The sequence below is a fragment of the Microtus oregoni genome, unplaced genomic scaffold, assembly GCF_018167655.1.
Source record: "Microtus oregoni isolate MIOR12 unplaced genomic scaffold, Mior012 000011F_ref0000422, whole genome shotgun sequence".
Lineage (NCBI taxonomy): Eukaryota > Metazoa > Chordata > Mammalia > Rodentia > Cricetidae > Microtus > Microtus oregoni.
In genome coordinates this window covers 10,966,709-10,993,938 of record NW_024543070.1, presented here as the reverse complement: position 1 = coordinate 10,993,938, position 27,230 = coordinate 10,966,709, and the positions used below count along the sequence as shown (strand labels likewise).

Below are 27,230 nucleotides of genomic sequence, written 5' to 3'. Positions count from 1 at the left end.
TTTGGCCCAGGAAGTAACAGATAAATGTTCTTTTACTAAGAAAAAATGAGTTACCCTTTCTAACTCCCAACATTTTTGCTGGGTTGAATACTAAGCATGGTTAAAATCACAAATGAATTCCACGTGGCAGGCAGAACCCAGACTGTGGCATGAAATGTGACGATTGGTTGAAACAGGTTTTTGGGGGTTTTTTGTTTTTTGTTTTTTTTTTTTAGATTTATTAAGTATGTATACAGTATTCTGTCTGCATGTCTGCGGCAGTCCAGAAGAGGGCACCAGATCTCATTACAAATGGTTGTGAGCCACCATGTAATTACTGGGAATTGAACTCAGGACCTCTGGAAGAGCAGTCAGTGCTCTTAACTTCTTAGCCATCTCTCCAGCCCGGCTGAAACAGTTTTCAGGAGAGCTGTTTGCATTGTGACCAAGGTGAGTGTGAAGTCAGGGAATATCCTTGTGTCACAAATGTCCATTGCTTCCTATGACACAGACAACTGTCTGTTATTATACTTAGTCATGGAGGGGGCAGTTTAGGAAGTAGACACAGGGTTTTCTGAATTTTTCTATACTCTAGAAGCAAAAATGTCATTGTGAGGGAACATATATTACCTTCACGTGTGAAAGGCGGGGTGTAAAATATAATTTAGAAGAAAATATTTTGCATGGCATAACAGTTGTTATGAACCACCTTCCACACAGCGGTTACAGCTTAATCCCGTGCTGTATGCCTACGCTGGTTATATGCCTGCAATGCTGTTACTCTTTTCATTTTCAGAGTGGTTCACTGTTGATAGACAGTTTCACATGTCCTGAGTCCCGGAGTCATCATATCCCAGATGACACATCAGGGCAAGCTAAACTTGGGGTGGATCTGCATTTACCCAGGTCTTATGGTGGATAGCAGCAATCAAATCTGTGAAGGCTAGCCATGTACTAAACACAATACTCTACCTTCTCTGTATAGTGTCGTCTAATTCAGAGAGCAGTCTTGCAGAAACCACCATGACCTGCACCTTGCAGATAAGGATACTGAACAGGAAAGAGGTTTGCATAAAGCCACTCGGCTAATGAATTTGAACCAAGAGGGGTCTAACTTCTAAAGTCTGGTGTGTTTTTTTTTTTGGAAATTATGCTATATTGCATATAGGTATTAAAAGAAGAACTTAACTTTTTATGTGCTACATCTTAGATCAGTATATACTTCCCACCACTACTAGGGTGTGTCCATGTCCTGGAAATCAATTCATGAGCTATTCACTACTTTGTTCTAAGTAATACTTTGGGACTCATTTTTGTTCCTAATTAATATGTTTTCATCTTATTTTTGAAGATAAATCATTTGATAGCATACTACAGGCCAACTTAAGTCTCTCATTGTACCTCTGACAATGATTTCTCATATAAGATGATGACAATATAGTGAGGTAAGTGGCAAGTTCATTCAGACTGGAGGCTTTTGTGCTCTGGCTATAGATGATTCCGTCTTTCTTAAAGGCACACACCCAACCACTGTACATGATAACAGTCTTTGGTCAGTTTCCAATCCAATTGTTCACAGATAGGGAAAATACCAATCTTGGCAACAGGCGAAAATTATCATTTAACTTATGGCTCTTATAATAGATTCAAGTTTGATAGCTATCACTAGGCTGAAAAATTCTGAGCAAGAGTCAAAGACACCTACAGCTCTCACGTGATCTGCTAATGAAGTACGGCCCACTTAGTTCCCAGGATATTTGCTGGTTTTATAGTCAGAGGGAGAATTGATTTCTCTGTTCTTATAAACAGGAAAATAGCTTAAGTGAGAAAGCAGAACTTGATCGCTAAATAAAAGATGACTCCGGAGTTGTTAAACCTCAACTCGAATGGACTCACCGGGCTGCTGCAGTGTTCGGAGCCATCTCCCGCCCTTCCTGGAATCTCCCTCTTCGGGCTGCTCATGTTACACTCGGCCTCCTTGACCAAGAAGAGCTGCTCATCCAAAGCCTCCTTCTGCAGCTGCAGTTTCTGTACATAGCCTGTCTGAGTCTCCAGTTCCTTCTCCAGGGAAAAGATGATCCTGTCCTTGGCTTTGATTTCATCCATCTGAATTAAACGAGACCCAGGACATTTCACTATGCCATACATAAGTCCCATTTTCACTAGGGGAAGTCCTCATCTTGTGATGATGGAAGGTGTTGTCCTTCCCTAGAGTGCTTGAAATGGTCTGGGAGGGTTAGGAAAGGTAACATTTAAAATGGATCACTAGCTTTAAGAAAGATAAATCCAGAATATTCCACTGTTTCTAGGGGACCAATAAATTATTACTGATTGATACTAATAGCCAATAATTTGCAACTGGAGAAACTGCAGGCTTCTTAGTACTGGTCTACTGATTTTCTAGTAAGTGTCAATTTTGGTGGCATCTGGAGGGGGTTCTTCCAATAATTCCTGTTGTGTGGCCTTTCCTTTCCTTCCCACACTTCAAGGCTGCTAGCCTTAGCAATCATTCTACCATTACTGTTGGAAAAGCATCAGTGGGACTAGAATAGGTGTTGGGAGCAGTGAGACCCAGATCCTGAATTTCTTGTAATCCCCTGATCTGAGTGCCTACAGCTGCTCTGAGCACGAGACCCTTCAGGAGTTCCTGATGGCAGGAGAGTGGTTTCTGGTGGGTTTGGCTGGGGCGTGGCCCCCGATCACAATAAAGGGGGCATTCTTGGGAAATTCAAGGAAGACCCGTGTTGCTATCTCTCTGTTGGTGTGTGTTTGTGTATTTTAACCTCCAGCCCCCTTGCCCGAAGCTCGCGAACTGAGTGCCAGCGCACAGAGCGCAGACACGGGGAAGCGGCGCATGGCAATTGGAGGTCTCCACCGAGATTTCGGCAAATAGGGATTAAAAATGCCTGTTAATTTTAGTCAAAATGTTTCCTTGTAAATCTGTAGCATATAGTTATTGATTTCAGCACTCATTTCTGTGAAGCTTAGAAGTGGCTTCAAATGTATTAATTTTCACTTGAAGGCACAGGTATCAGTGGATTAGAGTTCCACTGGGCTGGAATCAGTTTGCTGTCCTTAGATGAGAAATATACCATACATGAAATGAATGTCTGTAACCATGACACGGGGTGGAACCTTTTGTCCCATTTCAATACATTCTATGTGGTTACTTAAAATGGAAATAGGAAAAGACATTCAGCACAAACGTCATTCTCCTTTCTCATATTTAATGACTCACTTAGCGTGTTTCTTTGCTGTGCACTTTAGATAAGGAGGAGATCATAGAATCACCTGCTCGTGCAGTCCCTTGCTTTACACATGCTAATGCCAGGCTACTGACTCTCTAGGTCACGTGACTAAATTTTAGGTTAACTTTGGGAGACCACTGCACTAATGTCTGCACTGTCCTGTAACATCACCTGCTAACTGATGACCCTTGTGATAGTGTCCTGTTGATTTGCGAGAGAATATCAGTCACATTTTCCTACTCCTTGAAGATGGCTGAGGTGTGTTAAACTGAGTGCTCATTCATTTTTCAGAGTTGATATACACAATGTTTGCTGAAGTTTGATACGGCTCACAAACTGCCCCTTCCTGGTTGCTGGTGATGCCTTCTAGTTAGTGACAGGTGCTAGGCTACCAGCTGATTAACACCCTCTTGGAGTTATCCTTACCATCGCTAGTATTATAAATGAAAACGTCTCATCCTTACAGTTTTGGAAGCACTATAGTTATGCAAGTTATTTCATTTTCTAAGAATGTCGTGCTCAGTAGGTTCCATGATCACCAGGTACCAGGGGAGACCCTGAAAGGTTCAGTATTTGGTCATTGTCCCCTGCCTTGGGAATGATGAAGTCTTGATACTTTAACTTTGTCTTCTGAGCCTACAGCCCATTTATCAGGCACTGTGTTACATTGGCGCCAAACTTATTGGCATCCCGCTGCCCCCAGAACCTTCCAAAGTGGGTTCTTGTAGAATATCGAGCAACGAAGGGGACTCTGTTATACAGTGGTTGTGAACACATAACCTGATTCTCAGAATATTACAAAATTAGCCGGTGCTCCAGTTCATAGATGAGAAGGACTATATTGCAGAATTCTTTGATGTTTTCTAGAAAGAACAGATCTCATCTCTTTTCCTACAGGCCCCAAAGTGCATATGACGGTGAGGGTAGGGTTAGGAAAGGAAAATGAGAAAGGGGAGACAGGGACAGGTACATTCAAGAAACACTGCCCCATCTGAGTCTGCTTGCACCCAATGTTTGAGCCACTCTTTAGATGGCTGAGATTTCAGGTGGTTGTTTGGGAGAACCTTTTGTCTACTTTAGCGCTGTTTTTGGGAAGAAGTGATGGGGAAATCATGACCAATTGGTAGATTTACACTGCAAGGCAAGCAACAATTTTTACTTCCAGGCTTTCTTTCTAATCCACCTACCTGATTGCTCCACACTTCAGTCTTGAATCCTTCTTCGTCAACCACGGTCATTTCAGAAACCAAAAGCAGAACAGAGACCACTATTTTCTGCTCTGCCTTTGATCTCGATTGTCAAACTGAAAAAACTGCAATAAATCCACCAGGAAGCATGGCAGAGGCAGCATCTTACAGTTACATTACACCACATTACTAAGAAAATGACACAGGCTTAACATGTAAAATGTTCTATGGGAACCACTTAAAGTGGAAATCCTGGAGACATCATCCAGAGAATGAAGTGGAATTCCTGGAAATGGTTACTGTGGGTTGGCAGACACAGCGGGAAAGAATAGTTTTTCCTGTACAGCTTAGAGCAGTGCTTCTCAACCTGTGGGTCCCGACCCAGTGGAGGGGGGAGTGAACCAACCCTTTCCCAGAGGTCATGTATCAAATATCCTACATATCAGAAATTTACACTGTGATTCATCACAGTAGCAAAATTACAGTTATGAAGTAGCAACAAAATAACTTTTTGTTTGGAGATCATGACAGCATGAGGAACTGTATTAAAGGGCCAAAGCATTGGGAAGGTTGAGAACCACTGGTTTAGAGAAACAGTATTAAATACATCCTAAATGGTTTAAGCTAATCCTCAACTTTTGTACACACATAAATAGAAATTTTCCTTCTAAGATCATGGAACCGAGGGCATTACAGCTCATACATAGACCATGCATTAGTTTATTCATTTTAGCATTAGGAGATATCTGTATGGTTGTTGGCTTTGCAAATTAAAAACCAAAAGCCGAAAGAAACCAACCAAACAAAAACTAATTCTGTGTGGATTGAACTAAAGAAAACTGTAACAGCAAGTAAGCCATGTGTGAATGACACCCAACCAAAAACCAGAATGGCTCGTAACAAATATTTTTTGATTGTTGGGGGGAAAGGAACCCGTTTTATAAATGACCAGGGATTTTATAGCTCCATGTTTGTGCTGATGAATCGTTTAGGATGTTTTCATGTTGTCAGTGGCCATTTTCAGACAAATTATAGCACAAAACAAGCTAAGGTTGGAATGGCTTGTGCTTTACAATCTTTCACGATACCCAAGAACACTGGTCTCTGCATGGAAACCTATGCACCCAGGAGAAGGCACTTACTATGAAAATGGGGGCTGTAAAACTCTTACATTTTACAATTCCAATTTCTACCGAACTACCTATCAATCTACTTTGAGCTTTGGATAGCGCAGCTTGCGGAAGCGAGGGTGTTTGTTTATAGTAACTCTCAAGGGAACACCCAGCAAAGCAAATCACAGTGAGCTCTGGCAGAGACTGGTTTCTGCCTGGCGCTCATTATTACTGACCAGCCTCCGAATGTCCCGTTCCGACTCCCACTTGATCTTCGAGATGGCTTCCTGGTGGGACTGATGCTCACTCCTAAGGTCCCCAGCCTTGATTTTATCTGCTTGGATCATATTGCTCAGCGCCTCGTCCACCTGCTTCTTGGCCGTTTTCAAGTCTGTGATTTCCTGCAAGAGCTTCAAGCGCTCTGCATCGAACTGTTTCCGGGCCTCCTCCCGGGCCTCAATGGTGAGTGCTGTCCTTACTTTGTCGCTGCTGCCGTCCCGGAGAGCGCACAGAGCGGACTTGAGTCTCTGGATCTCCCCATCCCGCACCTTCACTGTCCTTGACATTTCCTGTTCGTGCTGCTTGATGAGGTTCTCTCTCACCGCCTGCAGCTCCTTCATCTTCTCCTCATGGAGCTTGGCTTTGAGCTCTGTCACCAGGACCGTGTGTTTGCGCTGCTCCAACTCGCGAATCCGCTTTGCTTCTTGAGTCTTCTCTCTTTCAAGCTTTGATACCTAGAGGCAGAGGGGTGAAAAGGATGAAAAAGCATGAGCCTCAAAGAGAACTCGTGCTCCCAGGCAGGATCTTGCAGCTTAGTCTACTATGATCTCTTAATACCTTATTTATTAAAAAAAAAAAAAATCCGAGCTGCTGTGTGCTCAGAGGAAAAGGAAGCACCGGCCTTAAAGCAGAGTCTATAGTGTGTAAAACAGGGAAACATCTAATATGTTTATCTTAGCGTGTTCAGACAAATACTTGATGTTCCCGGGCCTTGTAAAGAGCACGTGATCCACAGATTAGCAGCTCTAAAGACACCCAGAAGCTAGTTAGAGTTGTAGAATCTCCGGCTCCCCACCAAACCCATAAATCAGAATGTGCCTTTTAACAATTCCCTAGGCAACTGGTTTATCCAGTCAAACTGGGGAGCTTTGCTGGCGTGGTTCGCCCATTGGTGGAGGAGATTTTACAACTACCACCTGCACAAGCCTGGCTCCACCCAAACCAATACACGTGGGCATCTCTGGATAGCTCAAAGTGTGATACTGTAAGAAGGCAAACAAATGGGTGCACATGTTATTATATGATGCCCCTCTTTATCATGTGGGATGAGACGTGCTGGTGGAGAAGAGACTGCTGACAATGGAGGTTAAAGAAAATGAAGATTAACCAGGTGGTGGCACCACACGCCTTTAATCCCAGCACTCAGGAGCAGAGGCAGGTGGATATCTGTGAGTTTGAGGCCAACCTGGTCTACAAGAGCTAGTTCTGGACAGGCTCCAAAGCTATGGAGAAACCATGTCTCGAAAAACCAACCAACCAAACAAACAAACAAAAGATGGTTATAGTAACAATGACTTTGTCTTTTTTTTGAATAATAACCACGTTCCCCTCTCCAACTTGTATATATCCACACACAGATACACTAGGCAGCCAATCAGCTGACACCCCCTAAGTCTGGTGGGTTCTGCTCTGATTACAGGGCTTTAGGGATGCTACAGGAGGTCTCTTAGTGTCATTCTCTAGTCTTACTCTTATTCCTTGACCTTACTGCCAGCCAAGCCAAACACTCCACATAGTGTAAGAATTTCTTCCAATCTTTCCACCTTCCTAGAATTCTGCTGGAAATAATCTCCTTGGTTTCCTTACATTTCCAGGGATATTGTTAGTTCTTCTGGCCGGTTTGTGCAACCTAATTCTCTGATTTAACAGGTTGCTGGGATGTGGTGGCTGGCCACCTGATTAGTATGAAAAGGTCCCTCTGTGATCCTGTGCGATTCCCTCCTCCACTCAGTTCCTTCTGCTGTCACCTGTCTATGTCTTCTACCCCATTTCCTTCACACACACACACACACACACACACACACACACACACACACACTCAGGAGAGAGAGAGAGACAGAGAGAGAGACAGACAGAGACAGAGAGACAGAGACAGAATTTGAGAATTTGGAAGCCCCAGGGGCATTACCTAGTGATTAATTCCCTAGAGAGTCTCCACCATTTCTCCAGTTGGAAAGGTTTAATAATAATATATTTTTAATTTTTACTGAAAATAGGCTTTTTCCCCATACAATATATTCTGATTGCGGTTTCCCCTCTCCCAAAATTTGAGAGATTTTCAACCTAGCAGTGTCTGAAGAGTCAAAGTCCCTTTTAAAGTAGTCATAACTACAGTATAGAGAGCCTGGGGGTCACACTTACCTCAGCCACTTACCTAGCGCCAGCTAGAACAGTATATTCTAAATGAAGTAATGTTTGGAGAACATGTTAATGTTTTAAAGGTACCATAATTAATCTCACAGTGGTTATCCTGCAAGGGTGGAGAGCCCGAGAGGACTTGGTAAAGCAGTTGTGAGCTGTGTTCAAATGGCTGTGCTGAACACTTGCAATATTATAAACTTGAAATTTTCTCCATGCGCAAAATACACTCCAGATTTTGAAGATTTGTCACAAGACAGATTTTCTTGTTAGTCCTTTTTAAATAGCTATATGCTGAAATGATGCTATTTTGTATGAATTAAGTTAAACAGACTTTTTAGGGAAAGCAATAGATCCCTTTCACTTGTTAAAATTTCATTCATAAGAAAATTTATCAGCCGGCGGTGGTGATGCACGCCTTTAATCCCAGCACTCGGGAGGCAGAGGCAGGCAGATCTCTGGGAGTTCGAGGCCAGCCTGGTCTACAAGAGCTAGTTCCAGGACAGGCACCAAAGCTACAGAGAAACCCTGTCTTGAAAAACAAAAAAAAAAAAAACAAAAAAAAAAGAAAATTTATCAAAGGTCATGTATCTGGCACTCAGAGTCCACCATCCATTTCTTTTGGCTCCAGAATTCTTTGGGGTTCTAGAGTTGCTCCAGAGTTCTTTGGGGTTCATTTGGAAAATTTGACTTCCTTTATGCTACCCCCATCCTGTCAGGACTCCTATATCTGTCCTTAGCCTGGAGACTCCTCCACACTGAGGACAGAATCCCCATACTTCAACCTTGCCAATCAAGCCCCTTTGCAGGTTGGCTTAGAGGACTCCCTTCCTCCTTCCCCTCATCCACCCCTGCTCCAGATACAAGAGAATATGCTATTTTCTGCTCCTGGTTTATATTTGTACCTGTCTGCCTACACTTGCTTTTCCCTGGTGGCCCTTCCCTTGACTCTCTGGGAATCTCACATTCCTCCTGGCCCAGCTACTTACCCTCCTTTCCTGTCATGTGACCTTATTACTTAGGATTAAGCTCAGGTCAACTGTCTTTGTCTTCTCTGTGCACTCTGGTGGTCCTCAGTGCATTTTCCTTCATGTTATAGGTGGTGTGCACGCTGCTCTCCCATCTGCACCCCCTCTTATTCTGCCCCCGTGTGGCAACTCCTACGAGACTACCGCTATATATTCGCTGATTGCTGGCACAGCACAATAATGAGCAAGAAGGCACAGGTGCAATTAAAGGCCATATGCCATTGTTTCCTAGCTAGCCCCATAAGCAGAGTCATGAATAATAAGCCCTGTCACACAGTTTAGAAAACATAGGCTTAGGGAGTTACCAGCGTAACTCTGTATCCACTCATCCCTTGTAAGATACTACAGTAAATCACAAAACCTCTAACAGCTAAGAATAAGAATGCCTACTTCTCTCTCTCTTTCTCTCTCTCTCTCACTCACTCTCTCTCTCTCTCTCTCTCTCTTATTTCAAGACAGTGTTTCTCTGTTTTTTTTTTCTGTGCTTTTTTTTTGTTTGTTTGTTTGTTAGCTCTGTCTGTGCTGGAACTCAATCTGTAGACCAGGTTGGTCTCAAACTTACAGAGCTCTACCTGCCTTTGCCTCCCAAGTGCTGTGATTACAGCCATGCATCCCCATTTTCAGGCTGCCTCTCTGTTCTTGACAATCTAGACCTCGTTCTCACCTTTCTAGAGTAAAGAGAAAATGATGTCCTCCAGGAAGGAGGTGAGGAAGCTAGAGCCTGTAAGCCAAACTGTCTGTCTTTGTGATTAAAGACCTATTGGGATACAGCCGTGCCTGTCCATTCAGACATTACTTAGGGTTGCTTTCATGATATAGTGATGGAGCACATTCAGAGACTGTCTGGCCCACAACCCTCAAATATTTAGTGTTTTCCACTTTGTAGGAAGGCTTGTTGATTTCTTGTCTAGATAATGTATTTATTTTTAGTGGAAGGGATTTTATTTTTCTAATTTAGAAGTTGAGTTTAGCCTGCATAGAAGACATTAGAAATATGTCTTTAACTTGAGTGGCGGGAACTTGGTTCTCCTCTGTCTTAGCAGTAAGTGGTAGCACTGGGAAGAGCGACATCACCACGAGGCCACAGGGCCACAAGGGAAACACTTTGCAGGACAGTGACAAATGATAATAAATAGGGACAACGGGTAAGGTGTTCTGGATTTCTGTTCTGTATCGCCAGCTAAGAAAAGTGTTCAAAAAATGCCTGTAATAGATGTTTCCAGGACTCAGTTTAAAATGCATGGGAAAATGACTTACTGTAAAGTCCTATGGTATAGAGAGCAATATTAGATATGACAGGAGACACTCCACCCTAAATGACTTATGTCAGATTCTCTCGAGGTGCTTAACATCGCATCTCCTTGTGATTCTGTCTGGGATTGTGTTGTTTCTCTCGGATTTTAAATAGTAATCTTTCATGCGTGTCGGAAGAAAGGGAGATTAAAAGAAGAAAGAAGTTAGGTTATGAAAATACAGCTGTGTGGAGAATATATTCCAACCCATGGAGAAAACTAACATAAACAGAAGCTGGTCATGGTGCCAATCACTCGAGGGAATTCACAAAACAAAGAAACGGTTCACATTTGTTCCAGTTGCCATGGAAACTGCCACTATTTGCAGGATTTCTTGACATGACTTGTTTGTTTCCCCTTGAAACTCCTTTGGGGAAAGTGTTTCACTTTGAGGGGGAGCCAAAGGATGTGATTTGGGGGACGGGTGTGAGAGGCCATAACAGTTGTGTGGTGTAGTCTCTTTCTGGACTCATTCACACAGACTTAGGCATTAAGGCAGAAGATTTAAATATCCTAATACAACTCTTGAGATGTGAGAGGACACAAAAGAGCTATTGTTGAGTAAAAAATGTAAATACGAGCATAAAGATATTTAGAAGTTGAAAATTATTTAGCAAATGAAAATGATTTTGAATAGTGAGGGTGTTTTGCAGCAACAGCTTAAGCCCAGTCATAAGTGTGCTAGTATTCTGTGTATTTTACTGCAATTGACCCTGTTCTAAATAGGCATTGCATGTATTAGTACATCCAGCCTTCAGGCCAGCCCTGTGGTATTTGCTTCCGCACAGTTTCAGGGGAGACAGTAAGGAACAATCTCTACATGAGCTCATAAATTAGGCCGGTGTGGCCAAGAGCCAAGTCCAGCCTACAGCCCAGACCTGACTCCTCTCAAACTTCCGGCAAACTCCTTTCCTTCTGTCGGCCTTTTTCCCCATTGGCATATTGGGATGATGTCCTCTTTCTCATCTAGTTGTGGTGAAGATGACTCAATATGTATCAAAAGAGAGTGACTAAGCAACAGTAGATACTATCACGTTCATTTCGAAAATATTGTTGCATATGGTGATATATTATACAGTGTTATATCAAGCCACCACCAACAAAAATGCAAATGACCATAATGTATGACTAACATTGCAATACCACATTAAGACTGTAGTAACTGTTTCCCAAACAGAGAGGAATGTCCAGAGAAACCCGGGTTTCCCTGGGATGCCCTGAATTCCCTGCTGTTGGTGACGTAGGGTCTTGACTTGGAACACACTGGGAATTAACATTGCCGTGAAGAGTGGGGGTGGCGGGGAGGCAAGGACAAGGGGCACTGAACAAGGCCGTAAAGATAAACTTTCAAATCCTTTCTGCCCTCGAGATTCTATGGGAAGAAGAGATCACTAAGAAAAACTAATCCTTGTGTTACAGGTTTCAGTGGGACACAAGGAAAAGGAGTCCTGACCGCTTTATGCAGAACTCACGCTGTGCTTCCTGTCCATAATTCTAGTCTGGCCTTTGGAAACGCCCGTGTAAATTGTGCCAAGATAAGCTTGGCGGTGACGGGAGTTTTTAATGCACTCTTAGAAGTCGAGGATTAAAAATCACAGGGTGAGGAAAGGGCTGTGGGTTATCTCAGGGGGGGAGGGAGTGTCAAGCTCTCAGGAGCTGAGGCTCAGATTATCTGCTTTGCATGTTCCTGGAGAATAAATTCCGTCAACAGCGGGAATTATCACCTGAGCCAAGGGACTTTCAGACACAAGGGTTCAGAGGGGAAACAGAAGCAAGCAGGCAGCTTTTATGGGAAACCTTTGAAGACCTGGGGAAGCAATCCCTGCTCTCCCTTCCTCTTCCCCCTCCCCTCCCATTGCCTCTCCCCTTCTCTCTTCCCTTTCTTTCTCTCCCCTCGTTTCCCTCTTCTCTAGTATCCTGAAAACAGCAGCAGAGGTCCAGAAAGGAAAGAATACCACACTCCGAATCTGAGCCTCAGACCAGAAGCTCTGAGGAAGGAGGATGAGGAAGGTCAGGTGTGGTTTTTCAGGGGTGGTGGTGGGCATGGGCAGGGGTTAGGTGTTCAGGCATTCTCTTGGTCTCTTCTATTTCCTAGAAGAAAATCGCCATTTTGGAGCCTTCACTTGCTGCCACCAGAAAGCGAGTGAGTTGAGCGCAAGGAAGCTCGTTTTCTTCCCTCAGCAAAATCAAAATGGGAACCACAGGATGCCCTTGCCCCAAACATCCTGTGAGGACCAAGAGGACATGTGTCACACGCTTTGCAGTCTGAGGGACTGCGTCCATTGACTGCTTCTATTTCTATCTGAAGTCACAGATTCCTAAGCTAGGCATAAGCCTAGGCTGCCTGCAGCCTGTTCCTCAGAACCCTGTCCTCTGCTCCATCCCTTCATCCCTTTCACCACCTCGCCCATGCTGCTCATTAACACTGTATTCCAGCTCTGAAGGAAGGCACATTCCCTGGAGAAGCCAGTGGGTGAGTATCTTGTCTCATAGCAATCCACAGTGAACATGGTGTCCACAGACAGGAAAATAGTCGTCTACTTAGTAGCTTAAAAGTACTGGTTAGCCGGGCCATGGTGGCACAGGCCTTTAGTTCTAGCACTCTCAAGAGGCAGAGGCAGGTGGATCTCTGTGAGTTTGAGGCCAGCCTGGTCTACAAAGTGAGTTTCAGTTCCAAAACAGCCGGGACTATTATACAGAGAAACCCTGTCTCGAAAAATCAACCAAACAAACAAAAAAACAAAACAAAACAACAACAACACCAAAAAACAAAAGCAAGAACAAAAACAAGAGTGCTGGTTCAAAGAAAAGACAGGCCTTTCTTCACTCAGGCCTGAGCTTTCTTTTCCAAATACTACAATAGTAATGCGAGCACAGAGATGCCAGGAAAGCATTTGAAGAGTCATGCAGGTTCTTTTAGTAAGCAGTTTTGAGCACCGCCTACACAGCAGGTGGGTACTCTCTTCATACAGATGGAAATAAGAACAATGCCTACCTGAGAAGGAGGAACTGAGGGTCGGCTGAGATAATGGCATAGCTCCCTTTCCAGCTTGATGCCAACTGACTCCTCCCACCTGCCTTCCCTCCTTTTCACAGTCATCTGGAGCAGGTACTTCTGTAGTGCCCCTTGACAAAAGATGGAATGAAAGCAAAGGGGAACGCGAAGACATGCTCAGGGTCAGCCAGGTGCTGAGTGTCAGAGCTGGGTCTGAGCCGGGATGAAGTGCGCATGTTGTAGCGTGTGATAGATAGCGTGCTCTGGACAAGTCGTAGCTAGCTATTTATAGAATCGACCAAAGCCTTTACAATGCACTCTGTTCGCTTCACACGGGGCATTCTGTAAATGCCAATAGCGTTATGTGATTCGCTGGGAAAATGAGTTAATGGCCCACCAGCCTGAAGGTTTTCAGGCTTTACTCCGTTCCCTCCCCGTAGCTGAATTGTCATTTTATCAGAAGGGCCTTGGGGCTAAGCCGAGAGTGTAAATTCCTACCTTGGCTTTGATCATTCTCTCCCCCAGAGCCTGCTCTTTGAAAACACAACCATATTTATCTATAATGAAATTGCTTTATGATTCGTTTGCCCTCGGCTGTCCCTCTGCTGCACGCAGGCTTTGCCCTGTACACAGCCTGCACTGAGGTTGCCACTCACTGTAAGCGGAGGGGAGGAGGGCAGGAAAGGGGTGAGAAGATATGTTCTTGTCTAAGAGCCTACTGCCAGAGTCTAGTCAGAGGAAGCAGGATGACACGTGGCTGCCAGTGCGGATGCTGTCCCAGATGCTGAAAGATAGGCAGCTGCATTAGAACTCAAGAGGTGTCCATTTTAAAATGCTTAGATTTGTGGGATGCTGGGATACTGGCAGTGGTGAGATCTCTTTTGGAATCTTGTGGGTTTTTTTTTTTTTTCTCTCCAAAGCATTCCTGTAATCTCATTTGTCATTTACTAAAAGGAGCCTGGCTCCCTTCAGATGTTACTTTGCCCCAGGGAAAATGAAACTAAATGGACCAGACGGTGGCAAGACCTGGAAAAGCTCTTACAGTGAAAACTAGTCCTCAGGATGGAGTCCCCCTTATCCGAATCTCCTATGCTGTTTCCTTCCGTCACCTACTTAACCAAAATCCTTGACTTGTGGGTTCAGGAACCTCAATTTCCCCCGGGCTCTCCCAGGTTATTCTCTTGCAGAGTAATGTGTGGGAGATGGTTGTGCAGGAAAAGAATCAGTCATCAAAATGACAGCCAGATACACTGACACACCCAAGTCTGTTTCCAAGAAAAAGAAAAAATAATGCCTCGAATTTCTGATTCACAAATTAATGCCTTTTAAGAGTTAGAACGTGCTTCCCTTTGTTCATGGGGATAAAGATCTGTCCTTCGTAAACTTCACATTGGAGTTTACTAAAAATGGCCAAACTTAGTTGACATGGAAAGAAATAGCCTCCAACTGATTCTGAGCCTACGTATTATTTTCTTTGAAATGGGGTAAAATAGGTTTGTGGTAAAATTAAATTTTCTACAGTGATAGAAGAGAATGCTAAAACACTGAAATAAGACATTTGTCACTCTGTGATCAAGAATGTTCTTATAATAATAGTTACCTAAATGATGCAATTTTATATTGATATGATTCTCTCTGGGCTGCAGGCATCAAAGCCCATGATTCTAAGGACTTGCTGAGTTCGATGCACATGAAGACAGCCAGGGCTGGCTGGAGCCATGACCCCAAGCAGCCCCTACTCACCTTGGACTTCTCTTGGTGCAGTTCTATCTGGATGTCTGTGAGTTTGGTCCTGAGGTCTTCGTTGGCAGCTTGAAGGGCAACAATGAGTGCCTCGGGCTTCTCGCCCTTATTTCGCCCCTTCTTGGACATTGTTCCTTTCTAAACGGAGTCTTTGGGGTTTTAGTCCTCTCAAACAGGCACTGCCATGTTACTCTTTCATTTCCCGGAGTGAGATGTTGCAGCAACTACTGCGTGGTGTTCCTTGCTAAGGTCTTCTCAGTCATTGCCCCGGAAGCCCTAGGGAGAGACAGAGACCAGAGTAACTCTTTGGTGAGAAATGGGTTTATGCCAGTCTATCCACTCCCAGCCAGAGTGGCTGAAAATGCCATTTCCTGAGGCCCTCCAGCCTCCAGAACCTCCTCTATGCTATATTTTGTATCTAACTCACAGTGATACTTCCAATTACATTGCCATCTGCTTAGGATCCGTTACCTAAAACACGTGTGTTTCACATTGCCTGGTGCTGTTCGTGGGAACACCAACCCATTATTCTGTCTTTCTCCATGTCACTCAATGACAGTTTGGGCATGAAAGTCCTTAAAGAAAGGCACACATATGGAGATGACCTAGTACTCATTCCTTGAAAATAAGAAAATACTACATATTATTCAATAGTTAAGACTTGAACAGTGGGGAATAACTAAGTGGATTCCTGGATTGAATCACTCACTCAGTTAATATTGCTTAGTTACTTTAAAATGCTTTGCTAGTACAATATGTTTCTTTCTTAAGTCAGAGTTCTATGACAGAAAAATAAGTTAACTCTCCATTTACCTGCTACCTATCACCTATCTACCTAACCTCCATCTATCTACTATCTATCTATCTATCTATCTATCTATCTATCTATCTATCTACTATCTATCTATCATCTATCTACCTGATCCACACCTACCTCCATTCATCATTAGCATTATTATCTGTCTTACCTCTCTGGTAAGTGTTTTGATTGCTTTATGTTTTTCTTTGATACAAGGTCTCACTGTGTATCCCTGGGTGGCCTGAAATTTGCTTCATAGACCTGGCTGGCTGCAAATTCAGAGATCTGCCTGCTTCTGCCTCCCAAATGCTACTGCTAGTATTAAAGGTGTGTGGCATCATACCTAATTCTAATAACTGTTTTTATAAAATAAGCACAAAGTATTTAAAAAGAATAGACAAGAACCTTTCTTTCTACCTTCCTTACATATTATTTAGGAAGTGTGCCAGAAGACAGCATCCTTGGTCTGGTCCATGAGGAGCGGATGGGTGCTAACAGATGTTGACACAGGTGAAGCATCCTGGGTCAAGGAAATGGCAGATGCTGTGTGCTGATACAACAGCAAAAAGTCGCAGAGGGTATTCTGGAGAAGAATAAGATCTAAATAAGTATGGCCCTAAAATGGCCAGTAAACACTAACACTGGGAATGGTCAGACTCATGGTAGGGTAGGACTCATCTTCCAATAAGCAGGGGAGGGGGTGCCGAAGTCCCTGCCTGGTGAGTATGTAGCAGGGAAGGGTTTGGATGTTGGTATTCTGGTGAGAGAATGGGGAGACAATGGAGACATGGACACTGGAGAGGACCTTGCTCAATTTATCTTGGTAATGGAAGCCTAACCAGAATCCTGACAAGAGGAGAGGAAGGAGGTGTGGTCCGTCTTATCTACAGGTCTTTAAATGCAGCATTGGGAAAAAGGAGAAAGTAGAGAAAACTGTGCACATCCAACTGTTACCATCAATGAGGAGGACAAGAGACCAGAGCTTCTCATGCCTGCTTCCAGAGATGAGGTGGTGATGCGCTGAGACACTGCTGATGAGAACTGCGAGCCCTGGACTGATCTGCCATGTGCTCCAGCAGCTGCTGCTCTCTACAGACCCTGGTATTTGGCTCCAAGACCTGAGCTCCTGGGATGGGTGCCACCCTTTACAAACACTGCAGCTGTGCCCTTTGGAGTGTCCCCAGGGGCCAGGGGTGTGAGGGGAGGATGAGCTTGAGGCAAGAGAGAGCAAACTTGGTTACACACAAATCATGGAATGATATGGCACATTCCACCCTGGCATTGTTATCAGAGCCAAGAAGCTGAGGCTACACTGGTTATAGGTCCCAGAAGACAATCAACCACAATTGCTCTGTTAAATGGGCATAATATTAAAGTGACTCCTAGTTATCTGCTGCTATCCACGGAGATGAGAGCCTCTCTCAGATCTCGTCAGGGAAGGCTGTTTTTGCAGGAGATGCTGATTGACATAAAGACTCACAACTAGTACAGGAGTGCAGAATAAGAAACTGTGGAGTGCTCAGCCCAAAATGAGACATCTGTACCACTCCAACCAATGTATTCAGGACATAACAAGGTAATTTTATGTAGTGTTGGATAGTTTTATGTCAACTTGACACAAGCTAAAGTCATCAGAGAGATGGGAACCTTAGTGGAGAAAATGTCTCCATAAGACGGGGCTGTATAGCAAGCCTGTAGGGTATTCTCTCAACTAGTGATTACTGGGTGAGGAACCAGCCCATTGTGTGTGGGTTCACCCCTGGGCTGGTAGTACTGGGCTCTATAGGAAAGCAGACTGAGGAAGCCGTGAAGAACAAGCCAGCAAGCAGCTCCCCTCATGGCTTCTGTATCAGTTCCTTCTTCCAGGATTCTGCCATATTTGAGTTTTTGTCCTGACTTCCTTCAGTAATCAACAGTGATTTAGAATTGCAAGCCAAATAAACCCTCCCTTCCCCAGGTTTACTTTGACAACAATGACAGCACATGAAGACCTGCACAAGCTCATGACTGACAAAATCCAAGCAAGGAGAGAAGTGGGGTGGGGAACAAAGTCCCACTGCTAGCTGAGCAGCTATAGAAAATTGATCACTGTTAGGAGAGGAAATTTTAGTTTTCTTTAAGGGCCTAGGACCTGGTAGATGAGCAATGCTTCAGTGGGTGGCCACAGCACCATGAGTATATAGGCAACACAAAGTGGCTTTAATAGGTTGAAAAAAATGAGAACACAATGTTGAGTGGAGATGGAGATGGGAATGGATCTGATAGGAGTCGGGGGTGTACAAACAGAATACATTTTATGAAATTCTCAAGCATTGATGAAATGTTATTTGGAGAATGTATAGCCTACATTTACTGAGGCTGGCTTTTAAAAGATGTTATGAAGTATCCATGTCACTCCTAACCAGTGGTGGCATCTAGCTTTTATGATGGGACTTACGTCTACAGAGACAAAACGCACTCTCCGAAGCAATGAATGGTGAATGGTCAAAGCCCAGGAGCAACCCGGGGTCGACTAAGAAGGCATGAATGCTTTCTAAAACAGCTGGTGTGAGAGCCAAGCCCCATTATACTGCCTCGCCCTAAGGGCCTGGCTCTGTACTGTACGAGTTTCGCTGAGCTACCCAATCAAACCCTTCCTGGCATTTACTCATTATGTTTTAGACTTAGAATAAGAGAGGTCAGTTAACTAGGAAAATGTTGTTCAGTTGTAAAATGGCAGAGCCTACAATCAAATGCACATCTGTCAGCCTCTGAACCTTTTTGGACACAGTAACACTTTATTAGAGAGAGAGCAGGATCAAGATCTAGCTGCCGGCAGGCTACAGAGAGGGCACAGGATACAAGTACATCTGGTGCTTAATGAAACGGAATGGTAGGAGGTAGTCAGGACCCTGGAATTTGCAATCAGAAAAAACTGGTTATTAATTACATTCCATTACTTTATATTCTTGAGCAAATAAATCTCTAAGTTTCTACACTCCTGCTGCAAAGTTGGGACTATTGTGTGCTTGCCATACTGGGTTCTTTCAAAGAGGAAGTACATTGAAGTGTGTGATGGAAACATTAGCCAATATTGCCCTTATTATCATATTTATAGTTCTTCAAGGACATAACACTCTGCTAAGCACCAGCTGAAACATAAAGTGCAGAACCAACACATTTATCTCTCCTTTGTTTTAAAAAGAGAGGACAGGGAAGACACAGAGACCCTGGAAAAAGAGCACAGAAATTCATGCTTATGCTTGCAGGGGAGCGAGGCTGTCACTGACAGGATAAGTATTCCCAGAGGTCTTTGGCTTTGTGGCTGCTTCTGCCTCCAGCTAGAAGCTGAATAAAGTCATAATTAACCTGAAGCTTTCCACTAAGGCCGCTGCCGCTGAGTTATGATGTGAAAGCAGTGTAATATGAAATAGCTCGAGTTCGCATGTGTGGAGCCGAATGCTCCAGGAGTTCTGCATAATTGAGATTGGAAAATGTCCATCCCGAGGAAGCTTTGAAAGCTTATCTGAGCCTCTCTTCTTCCCAAAGTTGATGCTTTTGAGTGAGATGCTGTCACTATTTAAAATGTCTGAATTACCCTTGAGTACATTATACCCACCAGCCAGGAGAGGCATGCTACGGCCCCTCCCCAAATGCAGACGTGTTCCATTGTGTGCTCATGAGTTAGGCACAAAAATATAATATAAAGGACTTCTGCTTAAAGCATTTTAACTCTGGAGATCTACTTTCCCTATATGGAGGGATTGGTGTTGTGTGCCTGGAGAGGGAGAAGGCAGCTCTCCAATCCACTACACCTGTGGTAGGTGTTGATAGTATAGTGGTGATTATGCACCTTCAGGATGGCAAGCTGTTGAGCTTGGATGTTTGTTTTTTAAACTCTAGTCTCTCACCAAATTGCTCTCTTTTCACATAAAAATAGCAGATCTTAAAAACTAGTTAAAGTTTAATGCCATCAACACAACTCAAATTTAGCATTCTTGGTGTTTTTTATTTGTTTGTTTTCTAGATGCCTGTCAAAATTTCATTTCAGAATCACATAATACAGGGTAGGGATATAAAGAGCTCTTAGCATGCATGTAAGAAGCATCTATTCTCTCTAAGGGGGGTTTCCAGGGATGCTCAGAGGAAGCAGTGTCTGGTAGTAGGTGAAGGCCTAAGCAGGTGGCATCCATCTACCGCAGACTTTTGAATTTGGTCATGTAGTTCTTTGCTTGAGCTCCCCTTTCTTCCCTGAACTCCCCAGTGAATTCTCTTCAGCTTTATCTTTTAAAACCAGATCAGATGTCACTTCTTGTCACTCTCCTTCACCCCTTTTAAGCCTGAATCTCTGCTTTCACTTTGAAGCTATGTTTTGTAGCAACTGTCACGCATTCGTTATGTACTCGTTAATTTACAAGTAATAAATGAGGCACCTGGTACAGGACATAGGTGTACTAAGAAAGAAACGATGCCTGCCCTTCCTGAGGGGTTTGAAGGGAGCCAGCGGCTTAATAACTGCAGCATTTGCTCAGACAATGGATGAGAAGCATAGCACATATTCAGGTAGGCCAGAAGAGATCACTTAGAGAAGGTGAGAGAGACAAGCAAAAGAAAGTCCACCAGTTTATCATTAGAATGGGATGGAACCATCTGGACGAAAGCACTGAATATCAGATTCTCCAGATAAAGAGGACTGTGAAAGATGGTGCAGAGAAAAACCCTTCAGGAGCTTCATGAGCAACCAATCAAACAGCAAAAGATGAGCTTGGAGATGTTGTCAGGGACTTGTAGCTTGAACTCTAATTGGTCTTCATAGTAAAAACCCAGAGTTGGATATTAGAGGGAGAAAGCCGAACGAACCTGAACGAGTAGAGAAGCAGTGCAGCCAGTCACTACAGCTCTTATCTCTATGAAATCCTCAGTCCTGAAAAGAGGCTGAGCTCCTGACTTCCTCTGTCTTACATTTCTCTCTGCATCCAGTCATATCAAGTCCTGTCTCCACCTCCCTAGTCCTGGGATTAACGATTTGAGATCCCAAGTGCAGGGATCAAAGGTGGGAGTTCTGTTTCTCTTTTAGACTGGTTAAATCTCAAGTAGCCCAATGTGACCTTGAACTTCTGTTCTCTGGCTTCCACTTCCCAAGTGCTGGGATTAAAAGCAAGTGCCACCTCTGCCTGACTTCTATGATTAACTCGTGGTTAGCTCCACCCTCTGATCTTCAGGCAAGCTTTATTTGTTAGGGCAGAAACAAAATACCACCACGGGGAGTGGAGAGCAAAAAGCACCTGTTGTTACCGCAGGGTTTCAGATATCAAAAAGGACCCAGTGAAATTGAATTTTCATAATAATTCTATGAAAATGAAGGACAGAATGGGCTTGTAGACAGGTGGTTCAATCTTAGGCTTTCCCTGAGACCTTGGGATGCAGAGAAGGAATATGACTTCATCTCTACAACTGAAAACAGATTTGACAGCCAGTCACTGCCTGTGGGACCAGGGCCTTGGGGGAACTGAGACTTCAGATCCCGAGACCCCCCCCCCCCAACTCTTCCTACCCTAATGGACTGTGGTCATCAGTTACTCCATCAGTGACTGTGATGCTCCTGAGATCCCATGCATTCCCTTTGTGCAACATTGTTTGGTTAGCTTCCTACTGACTTCATCCACATGTGTGGCAGCTTTCTGCTGATTCTGTCCCATTTTCCCCTGAAAAATGTGCATAAGATACTGTATTTTCCTTAAGTAAACTTGCTTGCAGGAGGCATCATCTGTTTAAGACTCTCATCCCAAACTTACCCATCTTCTTCTTTATTTTCTCATTCCTTCTAGTTATCATCCCCCTTAGGATCCTGTCACTGAAGAATGGCATGGAGGTCCAGGTCAGTCAAGGAGTTGGAAGAATGTGACCATGTCCACGGTTACATAACTACTAGTTTTATTTCTGTTTTGTGCTTTTACAGCGTTAGATAGTCGAAGGCAGGGCCTTACCACACTAGGCAAGCTCTCTACCACCGAGCTACATCCTCAGCCCCATTTACACTGCAATTGCTCTTCAGTAAGGAGTTACTGTCATTGAAGAATAAAACAGCATCTTGCTTGCCTTTGAACACAAAGTACTTGTCTGCAACGTATAACACAAAACGCAATTTACTAAGCTTTGGTCTCTACCCATAGAAAATGCCAAGAATGAGGAGCACAAGGTATCAATTCTACAGATAGCTATACTAAGATTTATCGTGGGAAACTGCTACTACTTTGTAAGCACTTGAAGAGCTATTTAGAGTTTAGGCAACGGTGCAGAGGTTAATTAAAGAATAAAGCAAAAGGTGTTTTATGTAGGTCTCAGACGATATTTGTTAGTTTCTTGACTTATTTTGGTTTTCTGAGACCGGCTTTTGTCATACAGCTGAGGCTGGCCTCAAACTCTGTCCTCCCACCTCTGCCTTCTCAGTGCTGGAAATACTTGGGTGTGCTACCAAGTGCATTCATTCACTGAGGGTTCTCAGTTGCGACTGCCCATCACAGTCCCAGGCTTACTTTCAGTCCTCAGCACAGGCTGCGCCTTGCATCATATTCTTTTGTCTGGATTTAAACAGGCTTCGCAGGGATGGGCTGAGTCTCATGAGGAAAGAGGTAAGTTTCCACGTGACAAGTATTTTTACTTCATTCTCTCTCTAGATTCAGACAGAGAGCCTTAAAGCTGTGATGAGCGACAAATATCAACTCCTGGACACAAGGACAACCCCCCCCCCCCGCCACCCAGTCTCAGCAGGAAGTGATTAAGGTGAGACAGAGCAAGGAACACATAAGCTCAGAGCCTCTGCCTGAGGCAGGCATTGCTGAACATGCGCCCTGCTCTAAGAACAAGATGGGGTGAGCAGAGAAGCACAGAGATTACTGGAGGAAGGTTTATAGAATTATATTTATAACCCAGAGCAAGCTTTTCTATTTTAGGTATAAGTGAAATATACATAACTTATCCAGCTGTTTCCTTGGTAACAGCTCCCAAGGACCTTGAATTTAGGAAAAGAAAACCTGTCGAGAAGACACCTTTGTGAAGTGCCAAACAGAAACAGAAACATATAAATAGAAAGTGGCCCAAGTATGTCAGTTGTTCTACAAAACGGCAGAATAATTTCAATGCAAATTTTTATAATGACTAATGTAATACTTCTTAGGTAAAAGCACATACATTTGAATAAAATAGCTTAGAGCATTCATAGATGGGTGTCCATAGTCCTATTATGAAAGCTCCATTTAATTTTCCACACTCCATGGAGTAATAACATTTTGTTTGTGTTGTGATATAATATAGTAATAAACTACAAAATAATGTGGATATTTAAAAAAAATAGGAAGGTCAGAGAAACGGCTTAGCTGGGAAAAATCTGACAACCTGAATTTGATCCCCAGGCCGCACCCACATGGTAGATGCAGAGGACTGACCCTCACAGATTGTCCTCTGACCCCCACCTATTCACCTACACACACACACACATACACCACACACACACATACACCACAGACAATGGATTAAATTAATAAATGTTACAAAATTACATTCTGTGTTGAAAGTTCATTCCTTGCAGTCTGTGTGTAGCTGTGGACTCCTGCATGCATGCATGCATGTATTCCAGTTGACGGGCTCTTGAAAGAAAAGTTTTACTAAAGTGATTATCCTAACTCTATGGACTATTCTTTATAGGGAAAACAAATTAACAATCAGTTCAGATACTATCTCTGAAATAAAACTATATATAAAACATTATGTTACAGTTGGACATAGTGCAGTATGTATGTACTAAATGAAGCTTCATATTCTCAATGGGGAAGATTTCAGGTGTGTGTGTGTGTGTGTGTGTGTGCTAGTGTGCGCATGTGTGTGCACGCACGCACACACATACTCTCACACACACACACAAAGAAAGACTGCACCCTTAGTCTAAGATTCTGTCCATTTGATGCTTATCTCCTCATTGAATCCCACTGCTCATGACAGTGGGCACGAAGTGATTCTGAATAAATAGTTCAGAGTTAATAGGTGACTTTGCAGAAGGACATTGTAAGGCTGGAACCTGAAGGCTAACATGGAAGGGACAGAAAATCCTGGAAGGCAGGACACCTGTATGGGAATAATTCATGTATTATTATGTTTGATAAGAATGATTCATTCTACGTGCTCAGCATATGCGATTCAGGCTGGTGTGGTGGAAGACACCTGTAATCAAAATGCTCACGAAGCTGTAGAAAAGGGTTTCATATGTTTGATACCAACTATACTGCACAGGGAGACACTTTCTCAAAAACAAACACAAAATCCAAAACACAAAGATAAAAAATAACAAAGGAAAGAGGTGAGGAAAAAGAGTATGTCCTGATGTCCTAGGTACTGATTTGCATTTTGTTTATCCTTACTGGGACTTTTATGTTTTAAAAGGGGTTTAGATGTTCTACTTTGTAATCCGTGACCGGGGTATTCCGTGGTCCTAAGGTAGAACTTGCTGTTGCTATTTTGTGGAATGGTCCTGATGTCTGATTTCATGCTAAACCCTGGTGTTTCTACCCATAGACCTGGGCTGCACTCAACAGAAGTGTCCTTCTGGAAGAGGGCAGCAGTTAGGGTGAGGTTTGTTGTGCTTTGAATAAGAGAGTGAGGTGCTCAGCCCTAATTGGGTCCCTCCCTCAGCAAACCTCAGGGAACATCAGCAAAGAGTTAGCAGACAGAAAGTCGAGAATTCAGGAGCAAGATGGTGAGGACGAGCTCTGGGAAATGCAAACCTCTGCACTTAACTTGGCTGTGGATGAGCACTGGGAAATGCAAACCTCTGCACTTAACTTGGCTGTGGACGAGCCCTGGGAAATGCAAACCTCTGCACTTAACTTGGCTGTGGCACTCATTTTTTCCCGCACCAGTTGTAGTTACCCGTGTATGACCTGTACACAACCCATTCTCGAAAAATCCAGTATGGATGACACAACACTCTAGTAAATGGGACAACAAAGAATGCAGACGGTGCCAAAAGGAAAAAAAGTCCCTTGTGGTTTAGGAATAACTTAAACGAACACGTTCAGGAACTTTAAAGTCAGGTCCTAAGTTAAATAGTACACGTTCACATTCCACTACCACACATTGTAAATACTAGGCTGAAGAGAAAAGATGAAGAAAGAAACGAAGGCATTGCCCTGGATCATAGACGGAATGCCACTGTAGCTTGAACGACTTTGCTCCAGGATCTTATGTATACAATCACCAAAACACCTGTATCTGAAATAGTCTTTTTTTTTTTAAAAGACTCACATTTTGAGAACAGCAGTACTTTCTTTTTATCACTGGTTTACTTATTTATCATAAGTTTATTTACCTATTAGAAGTTTCTTCTATAACTTACTTGAAATCAGTATCAAAACTCTTTATGGGAGTAAATTTCAATGTGATAGCATCTGTGGCACTGAAGAAGAACCAGACAGCTCACATTTACACATGTGCAAAGGTAAGTGTTCAAATTGAAATCAGACACCAGCTTCCTTAATGTCAGATGGCGAGATATCACAACTCTCCTGAAGCTGTTCTTCCCCGTTCCAAAGATACCTACAATAATGACTGGGTAGCTTCTATAATGGGAATCGAATATGGCTTCTGGAGAAAAAAATCAAAACACGAGAGAATTCAGTGAAGGAAATGGAAGGAGGAAAAGGTTCAGGCAGGCAATCAGCTGAAGGCAAGAATGAGGCTGAACCCAACAGATTGACACCAGTCAGTGAGAGCCAAGACTAATGTAAGTAGATACGTTGTTCCAAATCTGACATAGATTTAAGAGACAGTCACAGAAAGTCAGAGAGCTACATCCTGTTACAAACCTGGCTTGCTAGGAATCAACTGAGTAAAACTAACCACGAAGTACACGCTGGCTCCCTTTCAGGAACTATAGTCAGAGGTCGACTAGATCAGAGATTAAACAGATACTATTTTGGAAATCATCAGGGACACTGTTTTCTCTCAGCCTGCCTTTCTTAAAGAAGCCTCCCTGCCTTCTCCAGGGTGAAAATAAGCTGCATTCCCTACACTTTTCACCTCCCTTGCTTCAGTATCTCGATTTCTTCTGACTTGAAGAGGCAGGACTTCCTTGCGTCTGTCCATGACTCGCTTTTCAATGTTGGGCACAGTGCCTCATAGCAGATACACAAAAACAAAAGGTTTGTGGAAAACATACAAGAATGGAGCCTAAACAGTGGTGCCGTTGAAGAATAGTGAGTTCTGTCAGTAGCCTCGGCGTCGTTCCTCAGGTACATCGTTGTTCCAGGAGGAGGCACAGGTCGCGTTAATGCTCGGCAGAGGCTTGCTTCCCCCTCATTAAGCATAGCAATGCACAAACAGTGTGTGAGTCCCGTGAAAATTAAGCAAGTTATTTTCCAATTGTTAGCAATCTGTATTTGAGAGGTACATTTTCCCTCAGTCGTTTCTTTGATTTATTACCTCGTGCCACAGAAACCAGGAACGGTACTTTTTCATTTTCGGTTTTAATCTATTTCTCTAGACAGCTTTGTTAGGAAAAAATGGAGCCCCAGGGCTGTTTTCTTCCACAGTTCAGAATGTCAGAAGGTTCAAGAATTTCCTGCGTGTGTAGCAAGCAATTTTCTATTGCAAAGGGCGGGAGTCCTGGCCTGTAATATCCTTGACTGTGATCGCTTTGGTAAAGATAATTCTACCCCTCGTCTGCTGACTCACATCACGCTGTAAAGGATGGACGTTCCCAGGCTGCTAGTCATCAGCATCATCATGGCCATTGACCGTGTACTGCTGGTCAATGTGCTAAGCCATGGACATGCATTATCTGCTCAGGGCTCTGATGGGGGAGGGGAATTCATTTAGTCACCCCTGAGTGTATGATTTATGAATCCTCTCTACAACTCTCCCCACACAGGGAGGCCAACATGTAAATAATGAACTGTAGTCTGCAGATGTAATGAGAGCCGCAGGAGCTACACACCCGACACTGGGGTGCACAGAGGAGGGCGTCTGCTCCCCGGGGAACACAGCACACTCCTGGCAGAAAGGATGGCCAAACTGAGTCTTGGAAGATGACAGAGGAGCTGCCATGTGGTCTGGAGAAGAGGGAAGGAGGATCGAAGGAAAATTACATGAGAAGAATTAGTGAGAACTAGGAATGGATCAAGGCTCTTGCCTGACTTAGGCATGGAGTAAAATGGGAGAGAAGGCCCTTTTTATGGCTGATATTAAATCTGCAATATTCTCATGTTTAAAATAACTGCTGAGGGGGCTGTGGAGAAAGCATGGAGGAGGCCTTCTGTTTGGTCGCCGCTGAAAAACATTTCATATCAGCACTGAGATTTGTCTCCTTTTCTTTCTTTCTTTGAGACAGGGTCTCACTTTTTAGCACAGGCTGGCCTGGAAATTACTATGAAACCTAAGCTGACCTCAAACTCGCAGTA

At 43.6% G+C, this 27,230-nt stretch overlaps 1 protein-coding gene across 3 annotated transcripts in view; it reads right to left on the bottom strand.

Moving 5' to 3' along the window:
- LOC121453293 (janus kinase and microtubule-interacting protein 2) overlaps window positions 1-27,230 on the bottom strand; it is a 148,114-nt gene that overhangs the window by 39,033 nt on the left and 81,851 nt on the right. For all 3 annotated transcript variants that reach the window (XM_041659947.1, XM_041659949.1, XM_041659948.1), the window contains 3 exons: window positions 15,003-15,278; window positions 5,763-6,260; window positions 1,876-2,085 (listed from right to left, as the gene is read on the bottom strand). In XM_041659947.1, the coding sequence (XP_041515881.1) occupies window positions 1,876-2,085; window positions 5,763-6,260; window positions 15,003-15,131 (837 nt within the window). In that variant the 5' untranslated portion in view covers window positions 15,132-15,278. The remainder of the gene's footprint in view (window positions 1-1,875; window positions 2,086-5,762; window positions 6,261-15,002; window positions 15,279-27,230) is intronic.